General features: G+C 42.1%; 1 protein-coding gene across 2 annotated transcripts; it reads left to right on the forward strand.

Annotated features, from left to right (window-relative positions):
* Window positions 1-1869: 1869 nt before the first annotated feature.
* On the forward strand, window positions 1870-16262 carry trappc11 (trafficking protein particle complex subunit 11). 2 transcript variants are annotated; one of them, XM_085468054.1, is made up of 30 exons: window positions 1870-2223; window positions 2711-2939; window positions 3116-3285; window positions 3384-3454; window positions 3573-3687; window positions 3772-3871; window positions 5278-5351; window positions 5446-5542; window positions 7959-8092; window positions 8372-8513; window positions 8685-8778; window positions 9291-9370; window positions 10103-10181; window positions 10356-10410; window positions 10607-10752; window positions 11023-11084; window positions 11262-11394; window positions 11589-11719; window positions 12092-12217; window positions 12295-12488; window positions 12576-12724; window positions 12808-12929; window positions 13039-13158; window positions 13273-13338; window positions 13761-13917; window positions 14001-14112; window positions 14198-14289; window positions 14462-14595; window positions 14773-14940; window positions 15031-16262. In XM_085468054.1, the coding sequence occupies exons 2-30, from the start codon at window positions 2736-2738 to the stop codon at window positions 15073-15075; spliced, it is 3372 nt and encodes a 1123-aa protein (XP_085324180.1). In that variant the 5' UTR covers window positions 1870-2223; window positions 2711-2735; the 3' UTR covers window positions 15076-16262. The 2 variants fall into 2 exon arrangements, with proteins under 2 accessions (XP_085324180.1, XP_085324189.1); XM_085468063.1 differs by having other exon boundaries at window positions 1870-2003.
* Window positions 16263-17477: the final 1215 nt, after the last annotated feature.

Below are 17477 nucleotides of genomic sequence, written 5' to 3' on the forward strand. Positions count from 1 at the left end.
TTTTGACCACTTATGTGAGCCAAGTGGTCAAAACATCGCGTGTGATTTTCTGCACTGGAGCAAGCTTTGAGGCGGCGGTTCGAGGAAAATGCAACTTCAAGTTAGCAGCTTGTATCGGAGCATTGGTGTCATGTGGCCATCACAAGAGAAGACATGGAACAGTGGTGAACCTTAATTTTGGTGGCTGACCAAAATTACCCCAAGATCACAGCGATCACTCGGTCACAAAAGACCGCAGAGCAACATCCAGAGAACCGCAGGTCTCATTTGCCTCGTCTAAGGTCAGTGTTCATGACTCTACCATAAGAAAGAGACTGGGGGAAATGGCCTGCGTTTTTTTCCAAGACAAAAACCACTGCTGAAAAACTTTCGCCAGAAAACTCTTGATGGTCACCAAGGCTGTTGGGAAAATACTCTGTGGCCTGACGAGACGAAAGCTGAACTTTTTTGGAAGGTGTGTGTCCCATTACAACTCACTTAAAAGTAACAGAGCATTTCTAAAAAGGAACATCATACTATCAGTAAAATATGGTAATGTGATGGTCTGGGCTATTTTGCTGCCTCAGGACTGAAAGACTTGCTGTGGTAAATGGAACCATGAATTCTGCTGTCTTCCATAATGTCCTAAAGGAGAATGTTCGGCCAACTGTTTGTGACCTCAAGCTGAAGCACACTTGGGTTCTGAAGCAGGACAATGATCCAGAACACACCAGCAAGTCCACCTCTGAATGACTTAAGAAAAACTATATGAAGACTTTGGAGTAGCCTAGTCAAAGTCCCGACCAGAATGAGATTCAATTCAATTCAATTCAATTTTATTTATTTATATAGCGCCAAATCACAACAAAAGTCGCCTCAAGGCGCTTTATATTGTACAGTAGATACAGAGAAAAGCCCAACAATCATATGACCCCCTATGAGCAACACTTTGGCGACAGTGGGAAGGAAAAACTCCCTTTTAACAGGAAGAAACCTCCAGCAGAACCAGGCTCAGGAGGGGCGGGGCCATCTGCTGCGACCGGTTGGTGTGGGAGATGGTGTGACCTTAAAAACACGGTTCAGACTCAAAAATGTGGCTGAATAAAAACAATCATGCATGTAGGTTTGGATTTTTTGCCTAATAATAAACACCTTCATTTAAACACTGTATTTTGTGTGTACTTGTGTTATTTTTGTCTTATATTGTAATTTGTTTGATGATTGGAAACATTTGTTTGTGACAGACATCCAAGGAAATCAGGACGGGAGCAAACACTTTTCACACCACAATATATCCTTTAGATATTACAGTAGACTGCAATGCAACAATGACATGCTAAATATCATACTTATCATATAACAGTGGGGGTGATGCTTGAAGATGGTGAGACTTATTTATTATATCAATCAGACAGCTCAAGTTTGGGTGGTTTGGAGGCAATGTTAGGGAAGCAAGGCTGAGATGTTTGGGACATGTGTGGAGCAGAGATAGTGGATATGTTGGGAAAAGGTTGGAGCTGCCAGACAGGAGTAAAAGAGGAACGCTGCAGAGAATGTTTATGGATGAATGCAAGAGAAAGAGTGAGATGGAGGAAGATAATCCACTGTGGCAACCTTTAAAGGAAGAAGGCATTCAAATAATATACTGTTATTATATAAAATATAATTCAAATAATCAAAGTCGTTTATTTTCTTCAGTGTATCATGTCTAAAACATAATTTTCTAATATGACATTGAGCAGATTTCTTTGTATAGGTTTTGTGTAGAGCCATCATTGGTATCCTTATATTTTTCTTTCTTTCTCAATTCTCCTTCTTGTAAAACAAACAAAAAAAAACGTCACCTGACAGAAAAACTGGTACTCAACGGCACTTTAATTTTGAAAAGTCGCACCGGAAGTGATATTGAACTTCTGCTAGACCGCTAACTAGCTGGAGTTTGTTGTTCCTTCAGCAATCGCTTCTAGAGTAGCTGTCATTTTCTAGCTTTTCGAGGTTGACACATCGTGTTCTTGTGACCGCAGGTAGAATTTAGCTAGAAAGAAGTCACGCAGTGTGGAACTAAACCTGGTGTACGTGTACTAGGTACATTTGCAACCTCGCCCATTGGCTAGCTAACGCTAAGCGTTAACCTTGTAAGATAACGCTAGTGATCTGCTAACAGTACATAAAGTACAGTTAGCTAACTTAACCAAGCTTGCTGAGCTCAGCCCCTAACAAATTCATTTGAAGTGATGCACTGAGGTATGTTGTCGTTTCGTGATTCTGTATGTGTTTTATTACGGACGCTAAATGCAGTGTCACTAACGTTAGCCGAATCATGTTTCAGTTCCGCTTCTGTCTTCAGGCGTCTGTATTTGTATTGTATTTTTCTGGCCGTCAGAACGTCTACAGTGCTGTCCGCATTTAACCTGTTTTTGTATAAATGGGAGGCCTGTCTGTTTACTTTCTTCCTTCAAAAGTGTCGCGCTTTGTTTCGTGTAGTATAAATACTTGTTATACTCAGCTGCTTGTCCCACCTCTGCCTGCGTTCATCTTCAGTGGTTCCTCTTGAATTTCGTTGTGATTGCGCAAAATATATTTTACATACATTCATTTTTTTTCCATCGCCAAACTGTTGAAACACGGCAGAGTATTGATTGGAAATAATTAACCATTATTGATTGGACTGTAGGCTTGATGTATGGGGCTATCTGATGCTGCTGCAGTGATATTGCCCTTTTTTGTGTAGGTGTATCTATTGTTGAACCATCAGGATGGCAGGGTCCCAGTGGGAGCTTCCTCCGGAGCTATGTTGCCGGCCCATGGCATTTGTGGCTTTGACTGGCCTGGATGTGGTATACAATGCTGTGCACCGGGCCATTTGGGATGCCTTCTGTGCCAATCGTCGTGCTGACAGAGTCCCTATCTCTTTCAAAGTGCTACCAGGAGACCACGAGTACCCAAAATGTCGCACTAAGGTGAGCTGCAGCTTGAGAAATCTTTGACAAGTTGAAATTTACACTATATTATATCCCAGTAAAACTCAAACTATTACTGGTTTATCGTTTTCACACTTGCAAATAACAGCATCACTCCTAAAATGTAGGAAAACACTAACCGCTATCAACAATACTGTTTTCTGCTCTGTGCCTAGCGAACATCATATGAGTGGTACATCCCTAAAGGCATCCTGAAAACCGGCTGGATGAACAAACATTTAAACCTGGTACCTGCTCTTGTAGTCCTGTTCTATGAATTGGACTGGGATGACCCGCAGTGGAAAGAGAAACAGTCTGAATGTGCAACTAAAGTGGAGATTGTTAGGTGGGTGAAATGAAATTTGTGAAATGCCTTTGGGGGGTTTTTTTTCTCAGAAATGTGTAGTGAGTTTTTTCCGTTGTGTGGCATTTGTCTACCTTTAGGACCAGTCTTCAGGGTAGAAACACCAAAGTGGCTGTGGTTTTAATCCAGAAGAAAACTCCTCTGCCTCCAGGTAGAGCCTTCTACAAAATAACAATATGTGCTCATGGCAGCTTTTTTTTATTTCACAGTCATGCAAAAAACAAACAAACCTGTAGACCATGCTGACACCTACCATCTTTGTTTCACAGGAGAGGACCTGGTGGCATCAGAGCGGGCACAAGCTCTCTGTCATGCCTGTGATCTGTCTGGCAAGAGCCTCTTTGTTCTCCCTCACACTGACCACTTAGTGGGCTACATTATAAGGTACCTACGACTGACTGAGCCGGTGACCTGATTTAAAGTGAAGATTGTGTTTTCACTGAGTATCTTTTTGGTGTGATTCTAAAGGTTGGAGAACGCGTTCTACGAGCATGCTCAGACCTATTATTACACTGAGATTCGGCGCGTCAAATCTCACAAAGAGTTCCTCAACAAGACAACCCACCAGGTATGAATATGTTCCTCCGTGAACAGTGAACGGATACATGAAAGGTCTCGTGCTGTTTCTGGTCCTTTCGTTTGTTTATTACACAGCAGTTGTAGGTGCTATGCAAACTATCAAAATGCTCAGTGCACAGCAGAAATTGCACAAACAGGATGCATGCAGGAATTATATCTTTTAAATAATCAGTCAAGCTGTGATGACTCTGCGATATTGTTACTGCCCTCTTCTATGCACATCCATTTTTCTGTCATTAGTTCCTCTTCTGCTAACATTAAATTGTCTCAGTTAGGAAGGAGAAGATCACACCAAATATTCTGTGGTTGGCAGCATGTCATGTGGCTAATTGAGCAAGCATTGCATTTGATCATCAGGCCAGCACTATTTGAAAATTGTAGCTCTACAATCAGAGGTTGTAGACAGACCATTCAGAAACCAGTTAACATGCTGAGTGTGGAATACTGGCTTTTCCTGTTGTCTTCTATGGCCTGTGCTGTGGTGCTGCCTGCACTCAGCGAGCTTTTTTTGTATTTCCTGACAGTGCCAGTATGCCTTACACTGTTGGAACAACAGTGAAAAGGGCACAGGTTAGAAAATTCATTCATGATCTGGCCGGTTACTGAAGTTATTTCGACCCCCTCATATATTATGTGACGGTATCAGACTGAATCCACTTCTTGAGTATCACGTGTTCAGTTTACTCTTACCAGCATTGCTCTGTTGCTTCATTTGTAGCAGCACTCTTGCCTTTTTTTGTTTTTACTGAATGAAGTAGGCAGCACTCGTTTAATCCATATTAACTAATGATTAAAGAAGAGCTTTATCAAACACTCCTCTGTGTGAGCATGCAAAGCCTAAGAAAGTTGGTATCTGATTGTGAGCAGGGTTTAAGGTTTTGTTGAGCCAGTTAACACAAAGAAAGCTGTTTTGAGTTTGATTCCCCCCCGGTGTCTCGATTGTAGGAGAACTACTACTATCATGTGACAAAACTTTCCTGGCTCAAGATTATCAAAATAAGACCCCAAACTTTGTCCAGCTAATAGTTCTCAGAGTGGTGCAGCTTAACTAGTAATACTTGGGCTCAGCGTACATTTTCGCACCTGTGACATTTCACAATACAGAGATGCATGTCTTATTATCTATTATCTCATCCTATTTTTTTTGACTGGGTGATCCATTGACGTTGAGACAGAGGTGTCACACATGAGGTTACGGGCCTCTAACAGATTATTGTAGAATGAAAAATAATCTGCTGAAATGAAACTTATTCTAAACCTAATCTAACGTCATTTCAATATTTTTTTCAAATGAATCCAGTAATAGAACAGTTTAGAAAGCTGCTTAGAGATGGAAGGAAACACAGTGTAAGAAGTCATTGTGTTTGAACAGCTTTCTAATCTCTCTGTTCCCAGCTGCTGTTTGTCAGGCATCAGTTTAAAATCGCTTTCTTCAGTGAACTGAAGCAGGACACCCAAAATGCTCTCAAGTAAGTGTGTGTCCTGAGATTCACAATAGGTGCTAAAATAGTCAGCGTCCTAAATGATAGCTGATCAGTTTATCTTGTGTGTTTGTGTCTGTAGGTATTACAGAACTGCCTACAGTCTTGTGCATGAGCTCCGATCACATGAGACCAACATGTTGGAGATCAAAACTATGGCTGGATTCATCAACTACAAGGTACAGTCGTGCTTGTCCTCTGTGTAACTGTTCTTCAGATAAACAGCAGTGGATCTGACTTTTTGTCAGATTCATGTCTTTAAATTACTCAACATTAGTAGGGACGTCTGTGCACACGTTGTGACAAACAACTTGAGCAACTACAAACACACGGCTGTGTGAATTTGTTCTCCACGCGGTGACGTGTCGGGCCCTCCAGGTAGCAGTTAATGTCAGCTACTGTCATGGTTGCAGTTCAAGTTAGCAGAGTTGGTGTAAATCCAAAACGGAGGTCAGAGCCACAAAAACAACCTGTGGGCCAAGTAATAGAACAGCGGCCAGATGTTTAGCATAAAAAGCCAACAACAAGTAATGAATCATCGAACAGTCCTGGTAAACACAGTCCCAACCAATGTTCCCTCTGATGTTTCATGTGTCTGAGCGAACACACAAACTCCCTGAGCGGACACTTGGACCACTGTGAGCGACAGCAGACGTGTGCGCTGTGGTCACGCCAGCATCGAATCCACCCAAGTTACATGTTTATTAAAATAATCAAATTACAGCATTTATGTTAGACTACTTTTAATTAGCCCACTTACAATGAAAATTAAAAAAAAATCTAGTTCCTGTCCTGTGTAGCATGTTAACACTATTGGAAGGAAAAATAACTTTAACTCCAATTTTGAAAACACAACTTTCTTTATTTATTTATTTATTTATTTTTTAAATAAAGCTCTGACTTATATTATGAGTCTGTGGTCTGGGAGAGAGTCTGTAACTCTCTGTCTGCAAAATACAGGATATAATGACCAGTGTTGGGTAATTAATTATATAGTTACTTCTTCAAAAAAGTAACTGAGTTTTGCAAACAACAAAGTGTTTTGCAGCTGTTTACCTAAAAATGCAGCCAAGGCGTTTCAAACTATTTCAAACTATTTACAGAACAATCAGCTGTTCTGCATCAAATCTGATGCCACACAAATTATTTGTGCCGCTCCACAAAATAATTTCTGTCCACTATGAGATGAAGGAGAACAACAGCCTGATACCTGCAGGCCTGACAGCAGCAGATGTGTCACTGCTGTAACACCTGTAACACTCAGCAGTCGCCTCATTGTTCTGACACACAACAAAACTACTGACTACACACTAACTGCACACTAACTGCACACTAACTGCACACTGACTACACACTGACTACACACTGACTACACACCAACTGCACACTAACTACACACTGACTACACACTGACTACACACTGACTGCACACTGACTGCACACTGACTGCACACTGACTGCACACTGACTACACACCAACTGCACACTGACTACACACTGACTGCACACCAACTGCACACTAACTGCACACTAACTGCACACTAACTACACACTGACTGCACACTGACTGCACACTGACTGCACACCGACTGCACACCGACTGCACACTAACTACACACTGACTGCACACCAACTGCACACTGACTACACACTGACTGCACACCAACTGCACACTAACTACACACTAACTGCACACTAACTGCACACTAACTGCACACTGACTGCACACTGACTGCACACTGACTGCACACCGACTGCACACCGACTGCACACTAACTACACACTAACTACACACTAACTACACACTAACTGCACACTAACTGCACACTAACTACACAAGATTTGTGCTAAACGTCGCAAATCTCTCACATCTCAAACACGCCGTCACTCCTGAAACTTTCCCCTCCCTAAACAACTAGATGCCATGTTGCCATATCACTTTTTGATTGGTCGACATGGTACATTTTTCACCAATAGGAAAGGGCGGGGTTTTTGTTCACAGGCTTTCCAGCGTTTTTCTTATAAAACGCAGTTTTTACCGTTTCTTCCTGCAGTAAATATAAACAACGACAGTATTCAGGAAGAAAAACAAACATTGCAGATATTTTATCATAACTCTGGTTTTACGTGGCCGATCAACACAATTTAAAAACTGGTATAAAGTCCACACTTTGTCCGTCAGTTGTTCCGTCTGTCCTGCTCACATCTCCAATGGTTGTAGTCGTTGTCATTAACGTGGCTTCACTCCACATCAGCCGCTTTGCTAAAACACCGGTGTCTGCACATAAGGACGCTGTCATAGCCTGTCACCGACGCTGATCAGCTGCGTATATACGAATGTGAATCGCATCATTGGCTGGACTGTGGGATAGGGTGGCATCGTTGTAATCAGCCAGTCACTGACTGACTCACACTGCAAAACAGAATTATTAACGTATTAATTTTAATTTCAATTCAGGTTAGATTTTTTCTTGTGCGCAGAGACGTGCCAGCAGTGCGCAGCTTAGAGGGAACATTGCTCCCAACTGTACTATAAACTAAACTTTTTGTGACACTTCTCCCTTTATGTTTCTCTCCTGTTCTCGGTGTCTGCAGATCTGCCGCCTGTGTTTCCAGCATAACACTCCTCTAGATGCTATAGCCCAGTTCCGAAAGCACATCGACCTGTGTAAGAAGAAGATCGGCAGCGCTGAACTAGCCTTTGAGCACTCTGCGTGGATGTCTAAACAGTGAGATATGCTCATTGGATATGAACACACAGAAATTACACATGTGGCCGATAGTCCATCACCCTCTGTATGGAACAAGATGAAGTGATTAAACCTTATAATAAAAATATGTTAATTCACAATGGTGAACATGCAAACTCCACAGTGAAAAGGCCCCACACTTGTCCTCTAATGAGTGTACATGAACACAGTACATTATATAAGGACTCATGTTTATTTATAATGCACATCCATACATCATGTCTGCACATCTTGACTGTTCGACTTTGCCCCGTTCAGGTTCCAGTCATTTGGGGAACTGTTTGATGAAGCTATAAAGTTGGGACTGACGGCAATCCAGACCCAGAACCCTGGATTTTACTACCAGCAGGCTGCCTGCTACAGTCAGGACAGGAAGCAGCTGGCACAGCAGCTCTGTCAGGTGATGGCGGTACAGCTACTGTAACTATGCCTCAGTGTACCAGCAACACCAAAGACAGCATGAACTCGCCGCTTTAACATGCAACTGAATCGTAGCTTCTTTTAGGAGGTTTCTAATGATCATATTGCATATCAAACACAGCTTAACAGTTTCATTGGTCGGTTGTTCCAGGCTGGTGCAAGTTACCCCTCCCCCGACCCTCTGGACACCCAAAGCGCAGGACTGGATTTCTATGGCCAGAGACCTTGGAGGCAGGGACAACAGAGTATGTTGACAGATACAGACATGGAACAACACTGCTGGCCTCAGACACTGTTAATGTTACTGCTTCATTCACAAATCTGCACAACAGTGCTTGTGCAATATTATGTACTGTAGCTGAGACGTGACCGTGCGTGATTAAACTGTTTTGAGTTTCTACATTTGGCCATATTTTGTTTACATTTCCTTTATCTTGTTGTGAGGACACGTGTGCACACCCCTATGGTGAAGGTCAACAGTAAACAGACTAACTGCTGTTAGATTGTTGCTTTAAAAGGACAGCTGGCTTCTCTGAAGTAAAGAACACTTTAATTAGCTGTTAGGTCCTGAGTGATCTTGTCTAAATATTTTATTGTGGACACGTGTAACACATCCAACGTGCTTTTAGAAAGCTTATGAGAGGATCCTTCTGCTGTCTGATGCTGCGTGTACCACTACTTCTAATGAAACCTTCCAAAATGAAGCTTAATATCAAGAGTTTGTTCAGTAATTACGTCTGCATCACTTCACTTCCAGGTATTGATCCTCCAGATGCTGAAAAAGAGAAGACGGGGATTCTAGCTCTGCAGATTAAAGAGAGAGATGTACCACATTCTGTAAGAGCACACAGCAATATTTTACTGCTTTAGTCCTGCTTATTTAAAAAAAATCATTGTTATTAATGACACACACCCTCAGCCTTACATATGAAGTTAAACTAGCCTATTTTTAACATGGTAGCTGATAAAATCATTTGAAAATGACCAGCTTGGTTTGTGAAGTAGCTTAAAATGTAGAGTTTGTTGGACGCTGGCATCCTTGCATCGTGCATCCTTCACATGCCCACAGAAGTCAGTGTGCAGCCTTTTAAAAGGTTCAGACATTATTGGAGAAAGTGCCTGATCCGTGAGAAAATGTTACCTAAAGCTACAGTTGGTCTAAAATCAGTGGAAGCGCACTTTGGGTTCGGTTATTGAGTTTTTCAGAACGCCAATCCCTGTAAAGATCTGTGATTTGTTTGTTTTCTACAACAGTAGCTTTTCTTGGTACTATTGAAGATACTCAAAGGTATAGAATTCTTAAATACAGCAAGAAAAATGTAGGAATTGTGTGTTTTTGTGTTGCGGGAATCTAAATGTGTTGGCACATCATATGCTGAGGTCCTGTTTGTACAGAGGAAACGATAGGCTGCTCTGCATGTGACGCATTTTCCCAGCTAGAGCAGAAAAAGCTTTACACAGAGACATGAACATTCAGCTTTGAAGCTTTGTTGTGTCATTCTCATAATTGTGTTTTACTTCTAGTTCCTGTCAGGTTGAATTAATCCTCTGGTGTCTCTGCCCCTGCAGGAGCTGATAATAGCACTTCTCAGCAACGCCGTCGCCCAGTTTAAGAAGTACAAGTGTCCTCGAATGAAGAGCCACCTCAGTGCGTATGATTAGCGTTTTATAGTCGCTGGGTTACCTTCTTACAGGTGGACGTGTTCTAATCCCTGTAGTATATAAAGAACATCGACACTGTGGTGATTTTTTAATATGAGCACGTTGCAGTTCGCAGCTGTTGTGTCGTTTCACCTCGTCTCACTGTGTGTATCTTCTGTAGTGGTGCAGATGGGAGAGGAATACTACCATGCAAAAGACTACACCAAGGCGCTGAAGTAAGTGAGACACAGCTTTTCCAAGTTACGTCCCACTTTTATTTTGATATAGAAGCTGAGAGCAGGACACGTCACACCCAGAATCTTACAAACTCCTCACACGAGGGGAAAGGGAACAGAACTCTTTACCTCTCACTCTTAGAAAGCAGGCTGTGTGAAGAATCGTCTTTACCCATTGTGTGTGTTTTCTTATCAGGCTGTTGGACTATGTGATGTGTGACTATCGCACAGAGCGATGGTGGGGTCTCCTGACAGCCATATTGACCACAGCTCTACGCTGTGCTTATCTGATGGCTAGTATTAAGGACTACGTTATCTACTGTATGGAGCTGCTGGGCAGAGGTGAGAAAAAGACGGAACTGAAAACTACGACAAAACATCAGGAATAGTTAAAGAACAAAAGATGCCAAATAATCCTGTAAAACACAATCCTTTAATCTGTGGGGTGGTATTAGAAACTGCTGCTGACACTCAGAACATTCTTACTTGCGTGTGGTAAATCTGAGAAATTTGTTGCAACTGTCCAAGGATGTTTAAAATATCAAAGATGACGTTTGAGTGGAAAACTGAATAATATCAGATCAGAAGACTCACGCTGATCTTGTCTTTTAGCTTCCACCCTCAAGGAGGAGCAAAAGTCAAGGATTGAGAGGAATCTCATCAAAGTCCTCACGGTGAGCTGAAGGGTTCCACCGATCTAATACTCATGATTTCAAACGTTAATATAATTGTAGTGTGTTTCGTAGGAATTAAATGCTTAAAAGCTGCCGTTTGTAGCTGTGTTGTAAAGCTCAGAGTAGCTAAGCAGAGGTCAAATCAAAATTGATGCATCCACATATTTTAATTTCCAGAACGAGGTCCCAGATGCTGAGCCGGAGTGCGATCCGTCTTCTGTCACTGCTGCCAGGTCTTTGTGGAATGACCGCATGGCTTTGGCTGGATCGAACGAACTAACTATAGAAGTGCAAGACTACATCCCATTCAGTTAGTAAACACACGATTCGCTCAAAACAGGGGTTTTAGTTCTCCTCTTTTATCGTGTACGTGGCAGGAAGAAAAGGTGCATGCTGACGAACGACACTGGGTTTAGAAAGAGTTTAGTATAAAACGGGATGCAGCATTCTTCTATATCTCTTTATAAATGGGTTATAATAGCTGTCCTTTTTTTCTTACTCCAGTCCAGTGTAAAGCCAAATTCCAGTCTCCCAGTTTCCACGTGGACCAGCCTGTCCAACTGCAGGTCTTCCTCCGAGCTGACTGCCCTCATCCCGTGTCTTTCAGCAAGCTAGCTGTCAGCCTCAGTAACCAGGTACGTGCTGTTTGCATCGCCGCCTCCAGGTATGATGTCAGCTTGGAGCGCTTTGTCTGTCCAACGTCCCACAAAAGCAGCTTCAGGTGAGCTGGTGTGCTCTCAGTCCACACAAACTGAACACATTCAGTCTCGTGTTTATTTACTTCTGTAATTATGTTGCATGCTCACCATGTTAGTTAAAAAACTGCAGTAATAAAACCCAGACTGGTTCGTGTTCACCTCGTTTTAGTGCAGACAGCTGAAAATAACATAAACCTTACGTTCACTGTTCTTCATGGTTATGCTGCAGTAGCTTAGCTTCCTATCCCTCAGCCATAAACCACTGATGGGGTATTGTATGTGATGTATAAAGGTGTTTTTGTTTATTAGGAGTATAACCAGTGGTGTGTGGCAGAGTGGTCAGGCCAGGAGGCCATGAGTCTGTTACCAGGAAAAACCACATGCTACAACTTCAGCTTTGTGGCAAAAACTGAAGATGTTGGTAAGAAGATAGAGGTAAGGAGACTTTGTTGTTTGTGATTGCGAGAGAGAGACATGGATGGAAACATTGATTAATATGTGTGTTATCATAGATGACGGGTATCGAGGTGATGTTGGGTGGCGACAGTGGTCGCTGTGTGTTTGTGAGCTGGAGAGGAGCAGGTGGAGACGCCGCGTCTGCACATGAAGCCTTGCAGGCCAGCAGGTGTTCACGGCGTTGGGGCCGTAACATCGAAGCACGTCAGGAGCTGGACTGGGACAGCTTGACCATGCAGCACAGCACCATGTGAGTCAGAAAAAGCCATTACCAACCCGTCAGTTTGAGCAGTGTCCGTGCTGGGATCGAATCAGCAGAAATGGTTCTTGTGTTTAGGATCATCTCCAGAGTCCCAAAGATCTCTGTTCAGCTGAGCCACCAGCCTCCTGCACTCACCAATGAAATGTACTGCATCAAGCTTACTGTCCAATCACAGGAGGAGGCCATGGCTAAAGATGTTAAATTAACTGCTGGCCTCAAACCAGGTAGATCGGTACTGTAATCATTTCAATAACATACAGCAGCATACGAATGCTAATTTAGCGTTTGTCTTGGTTTGCTTGTTCAGGTCAGGATGCCAATCTAGGCCAGACCACTCACGTCACACTTGACGGATCAAAGTTTTGCGATGACAGCGCGCCTTCTTTGCTCCCCGATGTGCCTCTGGGAGAGCTGAAACCGGGTGAAAAGGTGAGTCTCACAAAGAAATGTCGATTCAGCATACCACGCAAAACGCCAACACTGTCAGTTCACAGCAAAAGAAGAAATTTGAGTTTGCGAGCTGTGTGTTTGCCTCTAGTTGGAGAAGTGCGTGTTTGTCAAGTGTGTGTCAACCGGACCCAGGGTCTTCTTGTTCCACGTGGCCTACGGCATCGACACCACAGTAGAAGGACGACAGATTATGTGCAAGTGTCACAAGGTAGAAAGCTCGTCCGACCCACAGTACAGCTGACAGACGGCTCAGCGATAAACACGTTAACATTATTTGTTTTACTTTCCTGCTTTACACCTCTCTCTTTTTCTTCTTCTCCAGGATGAGACGGTAACCATAGAGACACTTGTTCCATTTGAGGTTTCGGTCAAGTTTGTTTCCACCAAGGTTTGTATTTAGGATTCCCCGTTTTTATTTTAGCGTGGACTTTACTAATAGTCAGGGAGGTGTGAGGGGATCTTTAAGGGGGCAAGGGTAGAGGGCATAAGCTTAATATCATGAAATACAAAAGCGGGAAATGAGAAACATCCAGATTTGTCTGATTACATTTACATTAGCGTAAGTTAGCATACACCTACCTCAACAACCTGTTTGTATGACAGCTGCTTGTAGAAACTGAAACAGACACTCCAAGTACAAAGTAAAGGACAAAAAATAAGTAAGACAAAGGTTAAAGTAGAGAGAAAAGCCGGAGCTTTGGTATGTTGCATTCGATTAAATAAATTTCATCCTGTTAAAGTAGGATAATGAGTCTTTTTATAGTAAGTCTAATAAAGAGTATTATTATTGTCTCTGCTGTGCTGCTGCAGTTTGAGCCGTTGGACCGGGTATCAGTGGACATTCCCTTTCTCCTAATGACTGACATCGTGTCGTCGTCTCCGTGGCCCCTCCTCCTGACTTCCTCTTCTCTGCAGCTTCTTACTGTGACCAGTAACACACCGCAGCTTCAGTCACAGTTACAGGAAGGTACCCGATTACTTAAAATAGTTACCTAAAATTTCCTGTTTAAATTTATCGCTGAAAAGTAAAAAGTGTGCGCTTGTGTTCAGTTGTTCTACAAACAGGGGAGTGTGCCAGTGAGTGTTTCTGTCTCCGATGCCCGCCACAGACCAGCATCAATAACACGGTGGCTACAGGGCAGTACCTGATATCATGGAGGAGGTACGTACACGTTAATGGAGGCTGTGACGTGCTGCTGCTGGGTTTTCAGAAGGCTTGAACAGACTTCTAAAACTCTGTTTGACAGAAACTCCTCCAGTCCAGACAGTCCTCTCATCCAGACTATAGTTAGTCTGCCTCATGTGGTCCTGGAGATGGTGCCTCTGTACATCCACGCTGGTCAGTATGCAAGCATCGCATGCACACAGTGTTCCTGATTTTACAGAAAATATTCCAATACACGAAGTAGAATTCAAGAAATGTTCTCATTATTTGCATTTGCTATTGTGAAAGATGTTAACCTCTGGCTGTTGGTGGTGTCACATTGTTGTTTTGATGTTTTGGGCTATAGATTTACCGTCGTTCGGGCGAGTCAGGGAGTCTCTTCCTGTGCGTTACCACATAGAAAACAGAACGGCTCTGGTGCAGGAGGTGGAGATGGCCGTGGAACCATCCGATGCCTTCATGTTTTCTGGTCTCAAACAGGTACAGCTGCACCGCCTGTAAGGACTGACGGGTCATGTTGATGGACAGTTTTGGTGATGTCATCGTGCTTCATCAGTACTGAAAATCTGGTTTTCATGCAGCACTTGTGTGTGTTTTCTATCTATCTGTAAATATAAAACTGTGTGTGTGTGTGTGTGTGTGTGTGTGTGTGTGTAGGTGCGTCTCCGTATCCTCCCCAGTTCAGAGCAGGAGATGCTGTATAACTACTATCCACTGATGGCTGGTTACCAAACACTACCACAGCTCAACATCAGCCTGCCACGTTGCCCCAACTTCGGTACTCAAGCTCTGAAACGCTTCCTGCCCCAGCGAATCTTCGTCAAGGTAACACGCATAGAAACCCATAAACACTAAGGTAACCGTGGAGATGTTTTCCTTGTTGGGCTAAAGCCTCGTTTCTGTCTTTCTCCACAGCCTCAGGGTCGACAGTTGGACGACGCCTCCATTGCTGCAGCTTGAGGAGAAAATGAAAGTGTTTCTTGTAAATAAAAAGCAGCATTGTGTACTGCAGGCTGTTCTAGATGTATGATACCACAGAGATTGACACTATTTGCTTAGATCATCTGTTGACCAAACACCAGCAAGCATCGAGCACCAATGATCATTTAACAGCTAAGATCGTGTGTGAATCTGATGTGAGCTTTATGGACATTTGAGGAAAGTTTAATATATGAATAGGATGTGATGAAGATTTGATTAAACTGAAGTGATCTAAACCTGCTGTGTGTACAACCGTGAAAGTGTGAGACAATTGTACATACTTAAAAATGGCTACATTATATCGATGAAGTTGAGGGTCATAATGTTCAGAAGTGGGAAAAGGGTTAGTTGGTTCTGAAAGACGGTATAGAAAAGAGACGCCTGTCGCTATTGCCCATTTTCTTTTGGTTCATGGATTTTAAGCACTAGTAAAGTGATCAGGTAATGCTAACAATAGGGCCCGAGACTGAGTCTGAGACACGGATACCAGCTCATTTTTGCTTCTTAGTTCTTAGACTAGTTTAGAAGAGACATATTTATAATTCAGGAAAAAAATTTTAAATACTTTTAATTGGCCAATAAAGGAATTGCAGTTTTTTCCACATTAAGTTTAATAAGTCACTGAAGCTTGTTGGCTGGTTCAAAAATGGCAGGTTGTTAACTCACCAAACATGAGCTGTACTGTCAGCACTCAGATTATAACCACGCTAAAGTGACTCCACACTGTAGTCATGTACACATTTGCATAACTAGCTAAATTTCCCTACTTGATCCTGGAAGGTGATGAAAATCACATCTGAGGCCTGTGAAGCAGAATTTCAGGGTTAACTCTGGGCCTAACCCTGCGCTGCAAAGCTGGTTTAATACTTACTGCTGTACATCGCCATGGTAACTTGTGATGGGAACATGTTCCAGACTAAATATCAACAGGTATAAAATCACCGTCTGCTGATAAACCAAGTTTCCAGAAAACATCCGTACGATTCTTTGAAGATCTCTGTGTGCGAATAGTAGCAGGAGCTCAAGTTTATTAATTGTCTGACGCCTGTGTGTTTCCCGAATGCGCATCAGTAATAAGTACAGATTCTTACATGCAACTTTATTCCTTGCTGCTGTTTTTTTTTTTTACCTTTTGGCCGTGAAATAATTGAACCCTTTAAATCCAATTGTGTGTCTTTGTGAGTTTTTAAGACTTCTACATCATCAGTGTGACTTAAATTGTTCACAATTAAAATCATATAAGGTGCATGACACATTTTTAATGACTACATTGCAAAAATATGGTTTATGTAGCAAATGTGATACAAATTAAAACTCATATACAGATTAAAAGTTGATTTTTTTTATATATTGTCTGAAGGTTCAGCAAACACTCCATTATCAAAACATTAAAGAGTGATTTTATAGTTCAGGTTTTAAAGGGTTAAGAACAATTAAGTATTATAGGCATTAATATATAAATTGGATCAAATGCAGGTAGACTCAGCCCATATTTGATTTGTTTTTGTTCTTTAGCTGATCTCAGACCAGTACACACTCGGGGCTGCAGCTGAAAAAATAAAAACTAAAGCCGTCTTATGCAAATTTGGAGATTATTTAATGGGATAGCAGGTTCTAATCAGACTCCCCTGTCTACACTGGATTTACAGAATTCCTGGACTTCCAGGAACAATTCTGAGATGTTCTCTGGGGTTTTCATATAATTCGAGAAACTTAAATAGGTTAAAAAAAAATATGGTGTTGTGTTTTAATTTCATGTGTGGAATGTGGTAAATATAAGAGATAAATGTAATAATGCTATGAAATGCGTGTCTTAGAAACCGAATATCTTAAATAGAACCTGCAGCTATAATCTGTACACCTCATAAAATGTTTGGTAAAGATCCAGAACGCACGCTGAAGCTGAAGTTCAGAGGACAGAGCAGATCATCTACCAGTTGGAAGGTTGGTGGTTCAAGCCCTACTCCACCAGTTTGCCCTAAAACATTTTTGGGTGAGATACTGAATTGTTACTTTCAGCAGAGTACAAACGTGTGAATGTTGGACAGAAACCTCTAAAGGCCTTTCCCCCCCAAAACTTATATAAAGCTCTTTCAGTGCTTGAGTATAAAAAAGTGTAAAAGAACGGGTCCATTTGCCACTTTTCAGATTTTTCATAGAAAAAACATAATGATACAAAACTGAAATTGATTCTGTTTATATTTTTCAAAGACAATTTCTCTCTGAATCTTGTAATGACTACATTAAATGCTGTAAAAATGATTTCCCAGCCGCCACAGAAGTGATTAAATTACTGCTGTTTTATTGGTAGATTTTTATGATTTCAGTTATTGTGTAGGTTCGTTTCTGGATGACAGCTCGGACTCTTTGTGGCACCCTGA

Source organism: Copadichromis virginalis, linkage group LG2, assembly GCF_057382275.1.
Source record: "Copadichromis virginalis isolate Kocher_CV1m ecotype Utaka linkage group LG2, C_Virginalis_male_GT1.1, whole genome shotgun sequence".
Classification (NCBI taxonomy): domain Eukaryota; kingdom Metazoa; phylum Chordata; class Actinopteri; order Cichliformes; family Cichlidae; genus Copadichromis; species Copadichromis virginalis.

Excerpts from the sequence above, each read along its gene's own strand:
- trappc11 (XM_085468054.1), top strand. The coding sequence starts at position 2,736 with ATGGCAGGGTCCCAGTGGGAGCTTCCTCCGGAGCTATGTTGCCGGCCC. Across the intron at positions 3,872-5,277 it reads TCAACAAGACAACCCACCAG|CTGCTGTTTGTCAGGCATCA; the intron begins GTATGAATATGT and ends CTCTGTTCCCAG. Across the intron at positions 14,113-14,197 it reads TACCTGATATCATGGAGGAG|AAACTCCTCCAGTCCAGACA; the intron begins GTACGTACACGT and ends TCTGTTTGACAG.